The sequence below is a fragment of the Bacillus rossius genome, chromosome 3 (assembly GCF_032445375.1).
Source record: "Bacillus rossius redtenbacheri isolate Brsri chromosome 3, Brsri_v3, whole genome shotgun sequence".
NCBI lineage: Eukaryota > Metazoa > Arthropoda > Insecta > Phasmatodea > Bacillidae > Bacillus > Bacillus rossius.
Genome location: NC_086332.1, coordinates 274,065 through 292,535, shown reverse-complemented (window position 1 = coordinate 292,535; position 18,471 = coordinate 274,065). Strand labels below are relative to the sequence as shown.

The 18,471-nt window shown below is 45.5% G+C and overlaps 1 protein-coding gene across 5 annotated transcripts in view; it reads right to left on the bottom strand.

Annotated features, from left to right (window-relative positions):
• Positions 1–1,149: 1,149 nt before the first annotated feature.
• Positions 1,150–18,471, bottom strand: part of LOC134530037 (ras-related protein Rab-37-like) — a 76,026-nt gene continuing 58,704 nt past the window's right edge. For 4 of the 5 annotated variants that reach the window (XM_063364566.1, XM_063364565.1, XM_063364568.1 and 1 more), the window contains one exon: positions 1,150–2,795. In XM_063364566.1, coding sequence (XP_063220636.1) covers positions 2,687–2,795 — 109 coding nt within the window. In that variant the 3' untranslated portion in view covers positions 1,150–2,686. Of the gene's footprint in view, positions 2,796–2,949; positions 3,102–18,471 lie in introns of those variants that run through there. The other variant, XM_063364567.1, reaches the window with a different exon arrangement.

Here is an 18,471-nt window from a genome sequence, read left to right as displayed (position 1 = left end):
ACATGGTTTATTGAAATTATTATTTTTTACATAAAATTAAACGTTATTGCATTTATCGGGTATCGAACCGAGGACAGGAATCAATCGAATCAATATGTAAATTAATGAGTGATTTATTTAATGAATTTTTGGAACTTTTCCCGAATTTCTTTCTAAATAATTACGGATTTTCAAGATGGCGGCCAAATGACATGATGGCGGGTGTCACAGCAATAATAAATTATTACTGCACTCTAGCGGGTAAGAATTCAACTAACATGTCGTCAGCGCACTCTAGCAGGCGATAACAAGATGGTGTCTTCCAGCAGACGAAGACAAGATGGCGGACATGACATCATACTAGTTGATGATATATACCTTGTTATTGGTGGTAGGTTAGTCTGTAGGTGGCTTCTGTGGAGGAAGGATCGTTCACCATTTTTAGTTTTTTTGCACTCGTCGGGTTCGAACCGAGGACTCCGAGCTCCGTGTCGTAAATGTTTATTTTTTAAAAAATTTTTTTATTAAAATTTTATTAATTGAATTTTATTATAAATTTTAATATTTTTCATTAAAATCGGATAATAAATTTAAAGATGGCGGGCGTAACGATAATTTCTACGGTGACGTCATCCATGATGACGTCAGAGGCTTATCGGAGGCTGTAGACATGGATGCTTAAGCCTACATATGGACATTTCTAGCTGCTGGGATTTTTAAGGACTAAAACAGGAAATTTTTCCTCAAAACGGGAATTTTTGAGTCATTTTGAGTCATTTTGAGTCATTTTTGAGTCAAAAATGGCCGCCGTGACGTCACAATCCAATATGGCGGACACCGTCTCCGGCTCCACACCCTGAACCCTGATCTCGGAAATACTATCACACACTACTATAAACATTTTACTAAAACAAAATTCTCTATTCCTTAGGCATGTTAGTTTTCTGAACTGTCTCCTAGTAGTAAGTTCGTAATGATTTAGTAATTTAAGTTAAAATGGGTTAATGCATTGCTTACACATCCAATCAACCCACGCCTCGCCACTGGACGAAAGTAACCTTCCTCGTTTTTCCAAGGTCAAGTGTGCAAAGTTTCATCGCTTTCTGAAGAAACGTTTAGGATCGCATAAAGGACAAACAAACAAACATTTATATATATAATGGTCCATAATAATGTTTTTCACATACTTTATTACATGTTTTTATTTGTATGCTGTTTTACATACTCCATCGTGTTTGTTTGAACATTTTTTTATAACAATATATTTCTGCTAGATAGAAACATGAGCATTATATTGAACAGGTAGCTCATCTCAGTCACAATGTTTGCTATGGAGCACGGAGAGTATGTTTCTAGTTCTAACAACACACATCGATGAAAGAACCAGTGAAATAAATCTCTTGCATGAGGGTTATTCTATCGTTAGTTCATTAAGATATACTGCTAATGACATTAGAGCCAATAAACATAATCAATTGGTCCTATTGTGCAAGTAAGCTTTACATTCATACAGCACAACATTTTTAAAATTATACATATATACATCGCTTTTATTTTATAAAAAATAATAAAAACCCTAACATAGTTGGTTTTTCAATTATGTTTGAACACTCTGATCAAAAGTAATTGTAAGATTTCTTTCTCCTATTTGTAATACAGATTTGGGGGGCTTTAAGTAAAGATAAGTTTTAATCTTGTGTAATAAAGCCATAGTCAATACATTGTTACAAACTGTATACTTGAAAATATATTTTGATTAGTTTAACTAACCTTTTTACAATATTCAGAATACAATTTGGAATATAAGAGCTATGCAAACAAAAACCCCTGGTAATTTCTATAAACATGCTAGTTATGATCAGCAGCCCATATGTGATTTAAGTCTGCACAATCTCATCCAAAAAACTAAGACATTAACATGTAAACACTAACTTACCAATAAAAAAAATCGCGAGAGTCCTTCAGTACTCGCCAGTGATGTGTCAACATCTGACCTCGGTAACACGACAATTCAAGTGTTCTCATGCTGCAAATAAACTTATAATACGAAACTCGGACACGAAATTTGACGTAGAATTCTTTAAAATAATACCGAGTGTGATAAATATACAAAAAGTATTAATTTTAAGAAAACAAATTTCCTCCTTTTCAAAACTAACTATAATTCTGTTCAACGAGATGGTGTAATTGACTTCTCAGTGCTAGCCTAACAACAGGAGTACCAAACGCGTCGCATGTTAATGCCTCAACGCTGAACCTGCGACTTCCGTTCTATTCACGAAATTACCCCTACCAAATGCCGTATACCGAGAGTTAAGAGGTTTACACAATTAAAAAAAAACTCAATTTTAAATTATGCTCATGATCGTAAAAAATTAAACTCTCTAACTTTTTTTGGCTACAGTTTGTTTAGTAAGATCAATCATGGCACGTGAAAAATTGCAGTATTATTCACACATTTTCATTATTATGAAGGATGCTGAAAAATGAAAAACATAAAACCAAATGTACTAAAAGAAATACAAAACCCACAATGTGAAAGTGTAATTTACAAAACTAACCATGTTAACTGGTTAATATATGTGCAAGTTCAAGTCAAAACATATTGTTATCAGTGTAAAGTAATAAAAGCTTCATTTGATAAAACTGTGCGAGTCTCAGAGACAAGGTTGGAGCACAAACTGGATCGCGGAGAAGATGAGGCACCTTACGATGCACAGGGAGGACATGATCCCTTCTGCGCCTGCTCTCGCACGTAGTCATGCACGTTGAACCTCGTGTCGTCCGGGTTGTCTGAGCGGTGACACTTGAGCCGTCTGCAAACACACACTGACATGGCACATGCTGCATGAAGGCAACCTCATGACGTGAAGGGTAGACATGATCCCTTCTGCGCCTGCTCTCGCACGTAGTCATGCACGTTGAACCTCGTGTCGTCCGGGTTGTCTGAGCGGTGACACTTGAGCCGTCTGCAAACACACACTGACATGGCACATGCTGCATGAAGGCAACCTCATGACGTGAAGGGTAGACATGATCCCTTCTGCGCCTGCTCTCGCACGTAGTCATGCACGTTGAACCTCGTGTCGTCCGGGTTGTCTGAGCGGTGACACTTGAGCCGTCTGCAAACACACACTGACATGGCACATGCTGCATGAAGGCAACCTCATGGCGTGAAGGGTAGACATGATCCCTTCTGCGCCTGCTCTCGCACGTAGTCATGCACTTTGAACCTCGTGTCGTCCGGGTTGTCTGAGCGGTGACACTTGAGCCGCCTGCAAACACACACTGACATGGCACATGCTGCATGAAGGCAACCTCATGACGTGAAGGGTACACATGATCCCTTCTGCGCCTGCTCTCGCACATAGTCATGCACGTTGAACCTCGTGTCGTCTGGGTTGTCTGAGCGGTGACACTTGAGCCGTCTGCAAACACACACTGACATGGCACATGCTGCATGAAGGCAACCTCATGACGTGAAGGGTAGACATGATCCCTTCTGCGCCTGCTCTCGCACATAGTCATGCACGTTGAACCTCGTGTCGTCTGGGTTGTCTGAGCGGTGACACTTGAGCCGCCTGCAAACACACACTGACATGGCACATGCTGCATGAAGGCAACCTCATGACGTGAAGGGTAGACATGATCCCTTCTGCGCCTGCTCTCGCACATAGTCATGCACGTTGAACCTCGTGTCGTCTGGGTTGTCTGAGCGGTGACACTTGAGCCGTCTGCAAACACACACTGACATGGCACATGCTGCATGAAGGCAACCTCATGGCGTGAAGGGTAGACATGATCCCTTCTGCGCCTGCTCTCGCACGTAGTCATGCACTTTGAACCTCGTGTCGTCCGGGTTGTCTGAGCGGTGACACTTGAGCCGTCTGCAAACACACACTGACATGGCACATGCTGCATGAAGGCAACCTCATGACGTGAAGGGTACACATGATCCCTTCTGCGCCTGCTCTCGCACATAGTCATGCACGTTGAACCTCGTGTCGTCTGGGTTGTCTGAGCGGTGACACTTTATTACTTAATAAATAGGGTTTTTGTTTTTTCAGGGGTCTTAATTTAAAACTATTTCATTATTGAATTCTGTGTCCTTTCATCTTTATCTCTCCGCAGGCAACTCGACTGCCGCTAATTTCCCAGCGCAGAGTGGCCTCAGGCTGCACAGGCCCTTATTCCAAGTTGTGTTAGCAACTGCCTTGCTGTACTTAAGGCATCAGTAGCCTCAAACAGGCATCAAGTTTTCAGAAATGGCATCATTCCCTGCGCCAGTGTCTCCTGGCATGCCCGTTCGGACACCAGAATTGAGTTTTAACACTGCTGTGTGATGAGCATTACCCTGTTATAGCTTTATGAGGATTTTCTTCCCCCTCTCACCCCTCACCAAAACCATTTTTTCCCCTTCTCGAATTTCCGTAGCCGGGATTACACTCTCTTTTTGCTTTTAAGTGCCCGTAGACTGGGCTGTCTACCGTCGCTCTGCAGCGCACCACACCTGTACTAACTTTACGCCCTCTCTGTGTTCTGCTTTTCTCCGCACAGCCATGTTGTACCCCCTGTCGGCCATAGTTAAAACTACTTGGGCCCGGCACTATGCTTGCTTTCACTTTCTGTACGCCACCTCTCGTCCACTTTGGCTCCTGATGCTGTATACCTGCTGACGAGCCACCTCCAGCACCTATAGGGGTTCCCTCCCCGGGCCAAACCACTGCAGGGGCCTTGAACCTTAGCAGTACTGTGTCGGCCAGCATGTGCGATTCTTTTGCATGGCCTTCCCATGTTCTACAGTGTGCCGGAAATTAGCAATTTCAACACGGTTTTTTAAAATTTTTTTATTATTTTAAATTATTTTTGGAAATTTTATTTTGCTCTATAATTTGGTTACTAAAGGGCGATTTACTCTTTGTTAGGCTGGTGTACTCCCCTTAGTTAAACTTTGTGCCAGTAGACAGAAACACCTTTCCCAGAGACCTATAGGATCTTTTGCAGATCTAAGACTTTGTTGGCTGCCCGTTTGAAATTTCCCTAGCTTACAGGCACGTCCCAGGCCTGTAACGTTACTTCACTTCATGACTAAAACTGCACACAACAGCTCTGGACGAGTTGTTACCATTTCTCAGAGGCGAGCTGACCATAGCCTTTACCGTCACAAATACGTATTAGGTTCTCACCTCAAAAAGCACGTGATGGACGCGCGTTCCCAGCGGTGTTGCGTTTTATGGCCCCCACTTACTCCACTCCCCTCCTTCAGTTCTAAGAATTCGCCTAAGACCAATGACCGCTCATAAACCCCAGCAGACAGCGACCGTCTACAAGGGCGACTGGCATAAAAAATGTGTGTGCCAAGATGGACCGCACACGACATCTAGCGGCGAACTCGCTAACCGCCCAGCCAACTTACCCTGTAGGCCGCCAGAGCGCAGCACCTGACTGCCCCTTTATTCCTTTGTTAAAGCAGACGCCTTGGGCGAGTCGATTCTTTTTTATTTCAGACACCCTTTAACAGGTAGAGCTAAGGTCGGCCAGTGCTACCAACTTCGAAACATCAAAGTCAGAGTTTTTTATGACGCCCACTCGGGGAACTTCGGAACCTTTCGGTCCGGACGTCCCAGTCCCCCCCTCCACTTTTGATTTAACATTTACTTTTAATTACGAGACGCGGTTCTTCGCGGGACACTTCGCGTCGCGACTGCAGACGGATCGTTTGCGATTATCGGCGAATCGGCGAGACTCTGCAAGACTTCCATCCGGCCGCAACCGACTATGTAGTCGCTTAAATAAGGGATGCTATCCCTGTAATCTTCCTTATGTAGTTTAGTCCGTCTGCACAGTAAGAAACATAATAGTTAGTTTTCTTTTAAATTTTTTTTTGAAATGAAGAAAACGTCTGCGCCCAGCCTCGTATTCGCGGGATCCAGTTCCCGGCTGGCGAAGCATCGGAAATCTGAAGACAACTTCCCTGTCTGGTGAGTGACGATCCGCGACTTTCCCCAAACCTCCCCTTAACTTTTCCGGGCATTTTCTGCCCCGTATACTGTCTGTGTACAAGTTCTGATCAGTTTTGATTTGGACTGTTCGCAGACAGGGACCGAGAGCCGGACGCCGAATTTGCATTTTCATCAACCTTCCTCTACAACACACAGGCGCCCTGGCATCACTATCCCGATGGATCTCCGGGAAGCGAAGCCCCGACCTCCGGTACTTCTGTATCTTTTAACCTTTTCTGAACTTTCTTAAACTACGCCGTTAGACGAAGTTCATCAGATAAACGCCACATCTGGACTTTGAGAATACTGGGATAGTTTAAACATATTTGTATTTTTTTATTGGTTTATGTATTTTTTAATGGAACCTTTTTTTATAATTTAATTTAGGGCTAGCCCATTTTTCTCTTTAAATATATCTGAAAGCTAATTAATTAAGTAATTGATATTGTATGTCTAATTTTTTAATATCTGTTATAAATTTTCCTATAATAAATTTGACGTAATTATATTCAGACGGAATCACACCTTGTTTCTGTTCATTTCTAATAACATTGTGAAACCTTAAAGATCCCCAGCACAACAGCCAGGCTGCTTTTGCAATAATTGATCACAGGATGAAACAAACTTAAATTGGAAATTAGTTTCCCATATTTATTTTTTCTCACCCTTTCGTCAAAGATTTTTTTTCTTGTGGCGTGTCTCCGCCTTACTGGGATTTCTGGAACAAGCTCTCCATGTTGGGGTCAGAATCCTCTCCATTAAAGGAGTAAGTTCGAGCCACCGATATATTTTGTTCTTAGGTTTTTTATGGTTTTGTCCGCTTACGGAATACATCGTTTTGCCTCTTGTTCATGTCTGCGTAGTTTATTTATTTATTTTGCATATTGGGTTCAAGTACCTCCCACAAGGATAAACTCACCACTTGATCTTCTAGAACTGCTGGGTTTCCTTTGAACCGCAGTTGCTCGGCGTTACGTGTAACCCATGTCCTTGAGCCATCTCCCGCCACCCTGAAGCCGGCACGGGGCAGAGAAGTCATAACAGAAGTGTGATTTCAAGTAATATCACATTTGAGTGAACCAGCTCTACTTTCGGAACTTAGCGGAATAACTTACAAACCTTTTCTTTAAAACCAATGTCCAGTACTCTTCCCAGATAAGTCCATCTATGTTCATTTAAAAACATAATATAAAAAAGAACATTTAATCTAATTTTCTATAAATACTTATCAGCTCTTATGATATATCTATGAGAATGTCAATTAAAAATAAAAAATTAAATGGTAGCCAGGCAGGTTTTATAATAGTTAAGACAGATACATTTTTGAGAAAAAATTATTTTGAGATTCCTATTTAACATATTTTTAAGTACACCATACCTTACACCCTAAGTCATTAAATATTGGAGACATACCTAAATCTGACTTTCATTACTTGAATTTGTAAATGTCCTATAAGAATCCCTTTTGTAGATATTTACAATATTGATGCTATATTTTGTAAGACTATTATCTTCCTTTTTTGTGTACTGTAAGTACAAGCGATCCACACAAACCCTTACGAAGGCTTGTTTAGCAGCAAATTAATGTTGCCTGTGTACTAAATTAAGTAAACATTGGCTCAAAGAATCAGCACACCAAGAAATTTAAACTCCCTTAACAATTACATACAACCCATAATTAATTAGTCTATAATGAAAAACAGTATTTTAGAATCATTCCTTATGGCACATCATAGCATGCAGTAACTTGCACACTCGCTCACTCCCCAGAGGAGTTCTTGCTGCTTCCCTCGTCAACTAGGTACTTAGCTCGACCCAGATGTCAGTAGGACCATACCTTATGGCACCTTATAGCATTTAGTAACTTGCACACTCGTAGCGTCGCCAGAGGAGTTCCTGCTGCTTCCCTCGTCAACTAGGTACTACTTCGACCCAGATGTCAGTAGAATCATACCTTATGGCACCTTATAGCATGCAGTAACTTGCACATTCGTAGCGTCGCCAGAGGAGTTCCTGCTGCTTCCCTCGTCAACTAGGTACTTAGCTCTACCAAGATGTCAGTAGAACCATACCTTATGGCACCTTATAGCATTTAGTAACTTGCACACTCGTAGCGTCGCCAGAGGCGTTCTTGCTGCTTCCCTCGTCAACTAGGTACTTAGCACGACCCAGCTGTCAGTAGAACCATATCTTATGACACATTATAGCAAGCAGTAACTTGCACACTCGTAGCGTCGCCAGAGGAGTTCCTGCTGCTTCCCTCGTCAACTAGGTACTACGTCGACCCAGATGTCAGTAGAATCATACCTTATGGCACCTTACAGCATGCAGTAACTTGCATATTCGTAGCGTCGCCAGAGGAGTTCCTGCTGCTTCCCTCGTCAACTAGGTACTACGTCGACCCAGATGTCAGTAGAATCATACCTTATGGCACCTTACAGCATGCAGTAACTTGCATATTCGTAGCGTCGCCAGAGGAGTTCCTGCTGCTTCCCTCGTCAACTAGGTACTACTTCGACCCAGATGTCAGTAGAATCATACCTTATGGCACCTTATAGCATGCAGTAACTTGCACAATCGTAGCGTCGCCAGAGGAGTTCCTGCTACTTCCCTCGTCAACTAGGTACTTAGCTAGACCCAGATGTCAGTAGAATCATACCTTATGGCACCTTATAGCATGGAGTAACTTGCACAATCGTAGCGTCGCCAGAGGAGTTCCTGCTACTTCCCTCGTCAACTAGGTACTTAGCTAGACCCAGATGTCAGTAGAATCATACCTTATGGCACCTTATAGCATGGAGTAACTTGCACAATCGTAGCGTCGCCAGAGGAGTTCCTGCTGCTTCCCTCGTCAACTAGGTACTTAGCTAGACCCAGATGTCAGTAGAATCATACCTTATGGCACCTTATAGCATGGAGTAACTTGCACAATCGTAGCGTCGCCAGAGGAGTTCCTGCTACTTCCCTCGTCAACTAGGTACTTAGCTAGACCCAGATGTCAGTAGAATCATACCTTATGGCACCTTATAGCATGGAGTAACTTGCACAATCGTAGCGTCGCCAGAGGAGTTCCTGCTACTTCCCTCGTCAACTAGGTACTTAGCTAGACCCAGATGTCAGTAGAATCATACCTTATGGCACCTTATAGCATGGAGTAACTTGCACAATCGTAGCGTCGCCAGAGGAGTTCCTGCTACTTCCCTCGTCAACTAGGAACTTTGTTCGACCCAGATGTCAGTAGAATCATACCTTATGGCACCTTACAGCATGCAGTAACTTGCATATTCGTAGCATCGCCAGAGGAGTTCCTGCTGCTTCCCTCGCCAACTAGGTACTAAGCTCTACTAAGATGTCACTAGAACCATACCTTATAACACCTTACAGCATGCAGTAACTTGCATATTCGTAGCATCGCCAGAGGAGTTCCTGCTGCTTCCCTCGCCAACTAGGTACTAAGCTCTACTCAGATGTCAGTAGAACCATACCTTATAACACCTTACAGCATGCAGTAACTTGCCCACTCGCTCACTCCCCAGAGGAGTTCCTGCTGCTTCCCTCGTCAACTAGGTACTGAGCTCGACCCAGATGTCAGTAGAACCATACCTTATGGCACCTTGTAGCATGCAGTAACTTGCACACTCGCTCACTCCCCAGAGGAGTTCTTGCTGCTTCCCTCGTCAACTAGGTACTTAGCTCTACCCAGATGTCAGTAGAACCATACCTCATGGCACCTTAAAGCATGCAGTAACTTGCACACTCGCTCACTTCCCAGAGGATTTCCTGCTGCTTCCCTTGTCAACTAGGTACTTAGCTCGACACAGATGGCAGTAGAACCATATCTTATGGCACCTTATAGCATGGAGTAACTTGCACAATCGTAGCGTCACCAGAGGAGTTCCTGCTGCTTCCCTCGTCAACTTGGTACTTAGCACGACCCAGCTGTCAGTAGAACCATATCTTATGGCACCTTATAGCATGCAGTATCTTGCACACTCGTAGCTTCACCAAAGGAGTTCCTGCTGCTTCCCTCGTCAACTAGGTACTTAGCTCGACACAGATGTCAGTAGAACCATACCTAATGGCACCTTATAGCATGCTGTAACTTGCACACTCGTAGCATCGCCAGAGGAGTTCCAGCTGCTTCCCTCGTCAACTAGGTACTTAGTTCGACCCAGATGTCAGTAGTATCATACTTTATGGCACCTTAAAGCATGCAGTAACTTGAATATTCGTAGCGTCGCCAGAGGAGTTCCTGCAGCTTCCCTTGTCAACTAGGTACTACCTCGACCCAGATGTCAGTAGAATCATACCTTATGGCACCTAATAGCATGCAGTAACTTGCATATTCGTAGAGTCGCCAGAGGAGTCCCTGCTCCTTCCCTCGTCAACTAGGTACTTAGTTCGACCCAGATATCAGTAGAACCATACCTTATGGCACCTTACAGCATGCAGTTACTTGCATACTCGCTAACTCCCCAGAGGAGTTCTTGCTGCTTCCCTCGTCAGTTAGGTACTTAGCTAGACCCAGATGTCAGTAGAACCATACCATATGGCACCTTATAGCATGCTGTAACTTGCCCACTCGCTCACTCCCCAGAGGAGTTACTGCTGCTTCCCTCGTCAACTAGGTACTTAGTTCGACCCAGATGTCAGTAGAACCATACCTTATGGCACCTTACAGCATGCAGTAACTTGCCCACTCGCTCACTACCCAGAGGAGTTACTGCTGCTTCCCTCGTCAACTAGGTACTTAGTTCGACCCAGATGTCAGTAGAACCATACCTTATGGCACCTTACAGCATGCAGTAACTTGCCCACTCGCTCACTACCCAGAGGAGTTACTGCTGCTTCCCTCGTCAACTAGGTACTTAGTTCGACCCAGATGTCAGTAGAACCATACCTTATGGCACCTTACAGCATGCAGTAACTTGCCCACTCGCTCACTACCCAGAGGAGTTACTGCTGCTTCCCTCGTCAACTAGGTACTTAGTTCGACCCAGATGTCAGTAGAACCATACCTTATGGCACCTTACAGCATGCGGTAACTTGCCCACTCGCTCACTACCCAGAGGAGTTACTGCTGCTTCCCTCGTCAACTAGGTACTTAGTTCGACCCAGATGTCAGTAGAACCATACCTTATGGCACCTTATAGCATGCTGTAACTTGCCCACTCGCTCACTCCCCAGAGGAGTTCTTGCTGCTTCCCTCGTCAGTTAGGTACTTAGCTAGACCCAGATGTCAGTAGAACCATACCTTATAACACCTTACAGCATGCAGTAACTTGCCCACTCGCTCACTACCCAGAGGAGTTACTGCTGCTTCCCTCGTCAACTAGGTACTTAGCTCTACCCAGATGTCAGTAGAACCATACCTTATGGCACCTTACAGCATGCAGTAACTTGCCCACTCGCTCACTCCCCAGAGGAGTTCTTGCTGCTTCCCTCGTCAGTTAGGTACTTAGCTAGACCCAGATGTCAGTAGAACCATACCTTATAACACCTTACAGCATGCAGTAACTTGCCCACTCGCTCACTACCCAGAGGAGTTACTGCTGCTTCCCTCGTCAACTATGTACTTAGCTAGACCCAGATGTCAGTAGAACCATACCTTATAACACCTTACAGCATGCAGTAAATTGCCCACTCGCTCACTACCCAGAGGAGTTACTGCTGCTTCCCTCGTCAACTAGGTACTTAGCTAGACCCAGATGTCAGTAGAACCATACCAAATGGCACCTTATAGCATGCTGTAACTTGCACATTCGTAGCATCGCCAGAGGAGTTTCTGCTGCTTCCCTCGTCAACTAGGTACTTAGCTAGACCCAGATGTCAGTAGAACCATACCTTATAACACCTTACAGCATGCAGTAACTTGCCCACTCGCTCACTAACCAGAGGAGTTCTTGCTGCTTCCCTCGTCAGTTAGGTACTTAGCTAGACCCAGATGTCAGTAGAACCATACCTTATAACACCTTACAGCATGCAGTAACTTGCCCACTCGCTCACTACCCAGAGGAGTTCTTGCTGCTTCCCTCGTCAGTTAGGTACTTAGCTAGACCCAGATGTGAGTAGAACCATACCTTATAACACCTTACAGCATGCAGTAACTTGCCCACTCGCTCACTACCCAGAGGAGTTACTGCTGCTTCCCTCGTCAACTAGGTACTTAGCTAGACCCAGATGTCAGTAGAACCATACCATATGGCACCTTATAGCATGCTGTAACTTGCACATTCGTAGCATCGCCAGAGGAGTTTCTGCTGCTTCCCTCGTCAACTAGGTACTTAGCTCTACCCAGATGTCAGTAGAACCATATCTTATGGCACATCATAGCATGCAGTATCTTGCACACTCGTAGCATCGCCAGAGGAGTTCCTGCTGCTTTCCTCGTCAACTAGGTACTTAGTTCGACCCAGATGTCAGTAGAACCATACCTTATAACACCTTACAGCATGCAGTAACTTGTACACTCGCTCACTCCCCAGAGGAGTTCTTGCTGCTTCCCTCGTCAACTAGGTACTTAGCTAGACCCAGATGTCAGTAGAACCATACCTTATAACACCTTACAGCATGCAGTAACTTGCCCACTCGCTCACTAACCAGAGGAGTTACTGCTGCTTCTCTCGTCAACTAGGTACTTAGCTCTACCCAGATGTCAGTAGAACCATACCTTATGGCACCTTACAGCATGCAGTAACTTGCCCACTCGCTCACTCCCCAGAGGAGTTCTTGCTGCTTCCCTCGTAAGTTAGGTACTTAGCTAGACCCAGATGTCAGTAGAACCATACCTTATAACACCTTACAGCATGCAGTAACTTGCCCACTCGCTCACTACCCAGAGGAGTTACTGCTGCTTCCCTCGTCAACTATGTACTTAGCTCTACCCAGATGTCAGTAGAACCATACCTTATAACACCTTACAGCATGCAGTAACTTGCCCTCTCGCTCACTACCCAGAGGAGTTACTTCTGCTTTCCTCGTCAACTAGGTACTTAGCTAGACCCAGATGTCAGTAGAACCATACCATATGGCACCTTATAGCATGCTGTATCTTGCACATTCGTAGCACCGCCAGAGGAGTTTCTGCTGCTTCCCTCGTCAACTAGGTACTTAGTTCGACCCAGATGTCAGTAGAACCATATCTTATGGCACCTTACAAGCATGCAGTAACTTGTACACTCGCTCACTCCCCAGAGGAGTTCTTGCTGCTTCCCTCGTCAGTTAGGTACTTAGCTAGACCCAGATGTCAGTAGAACCATACCTTATAACACCTTACAGCATGCAGTAACTTGCGCACTCGCTCACTACCCAGAGGAGTTACTGCTGCTTCCCTCGTCAACTAGGTACTTAGCTAGACCCAGATGTCAGTAGAACCATACCTTATAACACCTTACAGCATGCAGTAACTTGCCCACTCGCTCACTACCCAGAGGAGTTCTTGCTGCTTCCCTCGTCAGTTAGGTACTTAGCTAGACCCAGATGTCAGTAGAACCATACCTTATAACACCTTACAGCATGCAGTAACTTGCCCACTCGCTCACTACCCAGAGGAGTTACTGCTGCTTCCCTCGTCAACTAGGTACTTAGCTAGACCCAGATGTCAGTAGAACCATACCATATGGCACCTTATAGCATGCTGTAACTTGCACATTCGTAGCATCGCCAGAGGAGTTTCTGCTGCTTCCCTCGTCAACTGGGTACTTAGCTCGACCCAGATGTCAGTAGAACCATATCTTATGGCACATCATAGCATGCAGTATCTTGCACACTCGTAGCATCGCCAGAGGAGTTTCTGCTGCTTCCCTCGTCAACTAGGTACTTAGTTCGACCCAGATGTCAGTAGAACCATACCTTATGGCACCTTACAGCATGCAGTAACTTGTACACTCGCTCACTCCCCAGAGGAGTTCTTGCTGCTTCCCTCGTCAACTAGGTACTTAGCTAGACCCAGATGTCAGTAGAACCATACCTTATGGCACCTTGTAGCATGCAGTAACTTGTACACTCGCTCACTCCCCAGAGGAGTTCTTGCTGCTTCCCTCGTCAGTTAGGTACTTAGCTAGACCCAGATGTCAGTAGAACCATACCTTATAACACCTTACAGCATGCAGTAACTTGCCCACTCGCTCACTACCCAGAGGAGTTACTGCTGCTTCCCTCGTCAACTAGGTACTTAGCTCTACCCAGATGTCAGTAGAACCATACCTTATGGCACCTTACAGCATGCAGTAACTTGCCCTCTCGCTCACTACCCAGAGGAGTTACTGCTGCTTCCCTCGTCAACTAGGTACTTAGCTCTACCCAGATGTCAGTAGAACCATACCTTATGGCACCTTACAGCATGCAGTAACTTGCCCTCTCGCTCACTACCCAGAGGAGTTACTTCTGCTTTCCTCGTCAACTAGGTACTTAGCTAGACCCAGATGTCAGTAGAACCATACCATATGGCACCTTATAGCATGCTGTAACTTGCACATTCGTAGCATCGCCAGAGGAGTTTCTGCTGCTTCCCTCGTCAACTAGGTACTTAGTTCGACCCAGATGTCAGTAGAACCATATCTTATGGCACCTTACAGCATGCAGTAACTTGTACACTCGCTCACTCCCCAGAGGAGTTCTTGCTGCTTCCCTCGTCAGTTAGGTACTTAGCTAGACCCAGATGTCAGTAGAACCATACCTTATAACACCTTACAGCATGCAGTAACTTGCCCACTCGCTCACTACCCAGAGGAGTTACTGCAGCTTCCCTCGTCAACTAGGTACTTAGCTAGACGCAGATGTCAGTAGAACCATACAATATGGCACCTTATAGCATGCTGTAACTTGCACACTCGTAGCATCGCCAGAGGAGTTCCTGCTGCTTTCCTCGTCAACTAGGTACTTAGTTCGACCCAGATGTCAGTAGAACCATACCTTATGGCACCTTACAGCATGCAGTAACTTGCCCACTCGCTCACTACCCAGAGGAGTTACTGCTGCTTCCCTCGTCAACTAGGTACTTAGCTAGACCCAGATGTCAGAAGAACTATACCATATGGCACCCTATAGCATGCTGTAACTTGCACATTCGTAGCATCGCCAGAGGAGTTTCTGCTGCTTCCCTCGTCAACTAGGTACTGAGCTCGACCCAGATGTCAGTAGAACCATACCTTATGGCACCTTGTAGCATGCAGTAACTTGCACACTCGCTCACTCCCCAGAGGAGTTCTTGCTGCTTCCCTCGTCAACTAGGTACTTAGCTCTACCCAGATGTCAGTAGAACCATACCTCATGGCACCTTAAAGCATGCAGTAACTTGCACACTCGCTCACTTCCCAGAGGATTTCCTGCTGCTTCCCTTGTCAACTAGGTACTTAGCTCGACACAGATGGCAGTAGAACCATATCTTATGGCACCTTATAGCATGGAGTAACTTGCACAATCGTAGCGTCACCAGAGGAGTTCCTGCTGCTTCCCTCGTCAACTTGGTACTTAGCACGACCCAGCTGTCAGTAGAACCATATCTTATGGCACCTTATAGCATGCAGTATCTTGCACACTCGTAGCTTCACCAAAGGAGTTCCTGCTGCTTCCCTCGTCAACTAGGTACTTAGCTCGACACAGATGTCAGTAGAACCATACCTAATGGCACCTTATAGCATGCTGTAACTTGCACACTCGTAGCATCGCCAGAGGAGTTCCAGCTGCTTCCCTCGTCAACTAGGTACTTAGTTCGACCCAGATGTCAGTAGTATCATACTTTATGGCACCTTAAAGCATGCAGTAACTTGAATATTCGTAGCGTCGCCAGAGGAGTTCCTGCAGCTTCCCTTGTCAACTAGGTACTACCTCGACCCAGATGTCAGTAGAATCATACCTTATGGCACCTAATAGCATGCAGTAACTTGCATATTCGTAGAGTCGCCAGAGGAGTCCCTGCTCCTTCCCTCGTCAACTAGGTACTTAGTTCGACCCAGATATCAGTAGAACCATACCTTATGGCACCTTACAGCATGCAGTTACTTGCATACTCGCTAACTCCCCAGAGGAGTTCTTGCTGCTTCCCTCGTCAGTTAGGTACTTAGCTAGACCCAGATGTCAGTAGAACCATACCATATGGCACCTTATAGCATGCTGTAACTTGCCCACTCGCTCACTCCCCAGAGGAGTTACTGCTGCTTCCCTCGTCAACTAGGTACTTAGTTCGACCCAGATGTCAGTAGAACCATACCTTATGGCACCTTACAGCATGCAGTAACTTGCCCACTCGCTCACTACCCAGAGGAGTTACTGCTGCTTCCCTCGTCAACTAGGTACTTAGTTCGACCCAGATGTCAGTAGAACCATACCTTATGGCACCTTACAGCATGCAGTAACTTGCCCACTCGCTCACTACCCAGAGGAGTTACTGCTGCTTCCCTCGTCAACTAGGTACTTAGTTCGACCCAGATGTCAGTAGAACCATACCTTATGGCACCTTACAGCATGCAGTAACTTGCCCACTCGCTCACTACCCAGAGGAGTTACTGCTGCTTCCCTCGTCAACTAGGTACTTAGTTCGACCCAGATGTCAGTAGAACCATACCTTATGGCACCTTACAGCATGCGGTAACTTGCCCACTCGCTCACTACCCAGAGGAGTTACTGCTGCTTCCCTCGTCAACTAGGTACTTAGTTCGACCCAGATGTCAGTAGAACCATACCTTATGGCACCTTATAGCATGCTGTAACTTGCCCACTCGCTCACTCCCCAGAGGAGTTCTTGCTGCTTCCCTCGTCAGTTAGGTACTTAGCTAGACCCAGATGTCAGTAGAACCATACCTTATAACACCTTACAGCATGCAGTAACTTGCCCACTCGCTCACTACCCAGAGGAGTTACTGCTGCTTCCCTCGTCAACTAGGTACTTAGCTCTACCCAGATGTCAGTAGAACCATACCTTATGGCACCTTACAGCATGCAGTAACTTGCCCACTCGCTCACTCCCCAGAGGAGTTCTTGCTGCTTCCCTCGTCAGTTAGGTACTTAGCTAGACCCAGATGTCAGTAGAACCATACCTTATAACACCTTACAGCATGCAGTAACTTGCCCACTCGCTCACTACCCAGAGGAGTTACTGCTGCTTCCCTCGTCAACTATGTACTTAGCTAGACCCAGATGTCAGTAGAACCATACCTTATAACACCTTACAGCATGCAGTAAATTGCCCACTCGCTCACTACCCAGAGGAGTTACTGCTGCTTCCCTCGTCAACTAGGTACTTAGCTAGACCCAGATGTCAGTAGAACCATACCAAATGGCACCTTATAGCATGCTGTAACTTGCACATTCGTAGCATCGCCAGAGGAGTTTCTGCTGCTTCCCTCGTCAACTAGGTACTTAGCTAGACCCAGATGTCAGTAGAACCATACCTTATAACACCTTACAGCATGCAGTAACTTGCCCACTCGCTCACTAACCAGAGGAGTTCTTGCTGCTTCCCTCGTCAGTTAGGTACTTAGCTAGACCCAGATGTCAGTAGAACCATACCTTATAACACCTTACAGCATGCAGTAACTTGCCCACTCGCTCACTACCCAGAGGAGTTCTTGCTGCTTCCCTCGTCAGTTAGGTACTTAGCTAGACCCAGATGTGAGTAGAACCATACCTTATAACACCTTACAGCATGCAGTAACTTGCCCACTCGCTCACTACCCAGAGGAGTTACTGCTGCTTCCCTCGTCAACTAGGTACTTAGCTAGACCCAGATGTCAGTAGAACCATACCATATGGCACCTTATAGCATGCTGTAACTTGCACATTCGTAGCATCGCCAGAGGAGTTTCTGCTGCTTCCCTCGTCAACTAGGTACTTAGCTCTACCCAGATGTCAGTAGAACCATATCTTATGGCACATCATAGCATGCAGTATCTTGCACACTCGTAGCATCGCCAGAGGAGTTCCTGCTGCTTTCCTCGTCAACTAGGTACTTAGTTCGACCCAGATGTCAGTAGAACCATACCTTATAACACCTTACAGCATGCAGTAACTTGTACACTCGCTCACTCCCCAGAGGAGTTCTTGCTGCTTCCCTCGTCAACTAGGTACTTAGCTAGACCCAGATGTCAGTAGAACCATACCTTATAACACCTTACAGCATGCAGTAACTTGCCCACTCGCTCACTAACCAGAGGAGTTACTGCTGCTTCTCTCGTCAACTAGGTACTTAGCTCTACCCAGATGTCAGTAGAACCATACCTTATGGCACCTTACAGCATGCAGTAACTTGCCCACTCGCTCACTCCCCAGAGGAGTTCTTGCTGCTTCCCTCGTCAGTTAGGTACTTAGCTAGACCCAGATGTCAGTAGAACCATACCTTATAACACCTTACAGCATGCAGTAACTTGCCCACTCGCTCACTACCCAGAGGAGTTACTGCTGCTTCCCTCGTCAACTATGTACTTAGCTCTACCCAGATGTCAGTAGAACCATACCTTATAACACCTTACAGCATGCAGTAACTTGCCCTCTC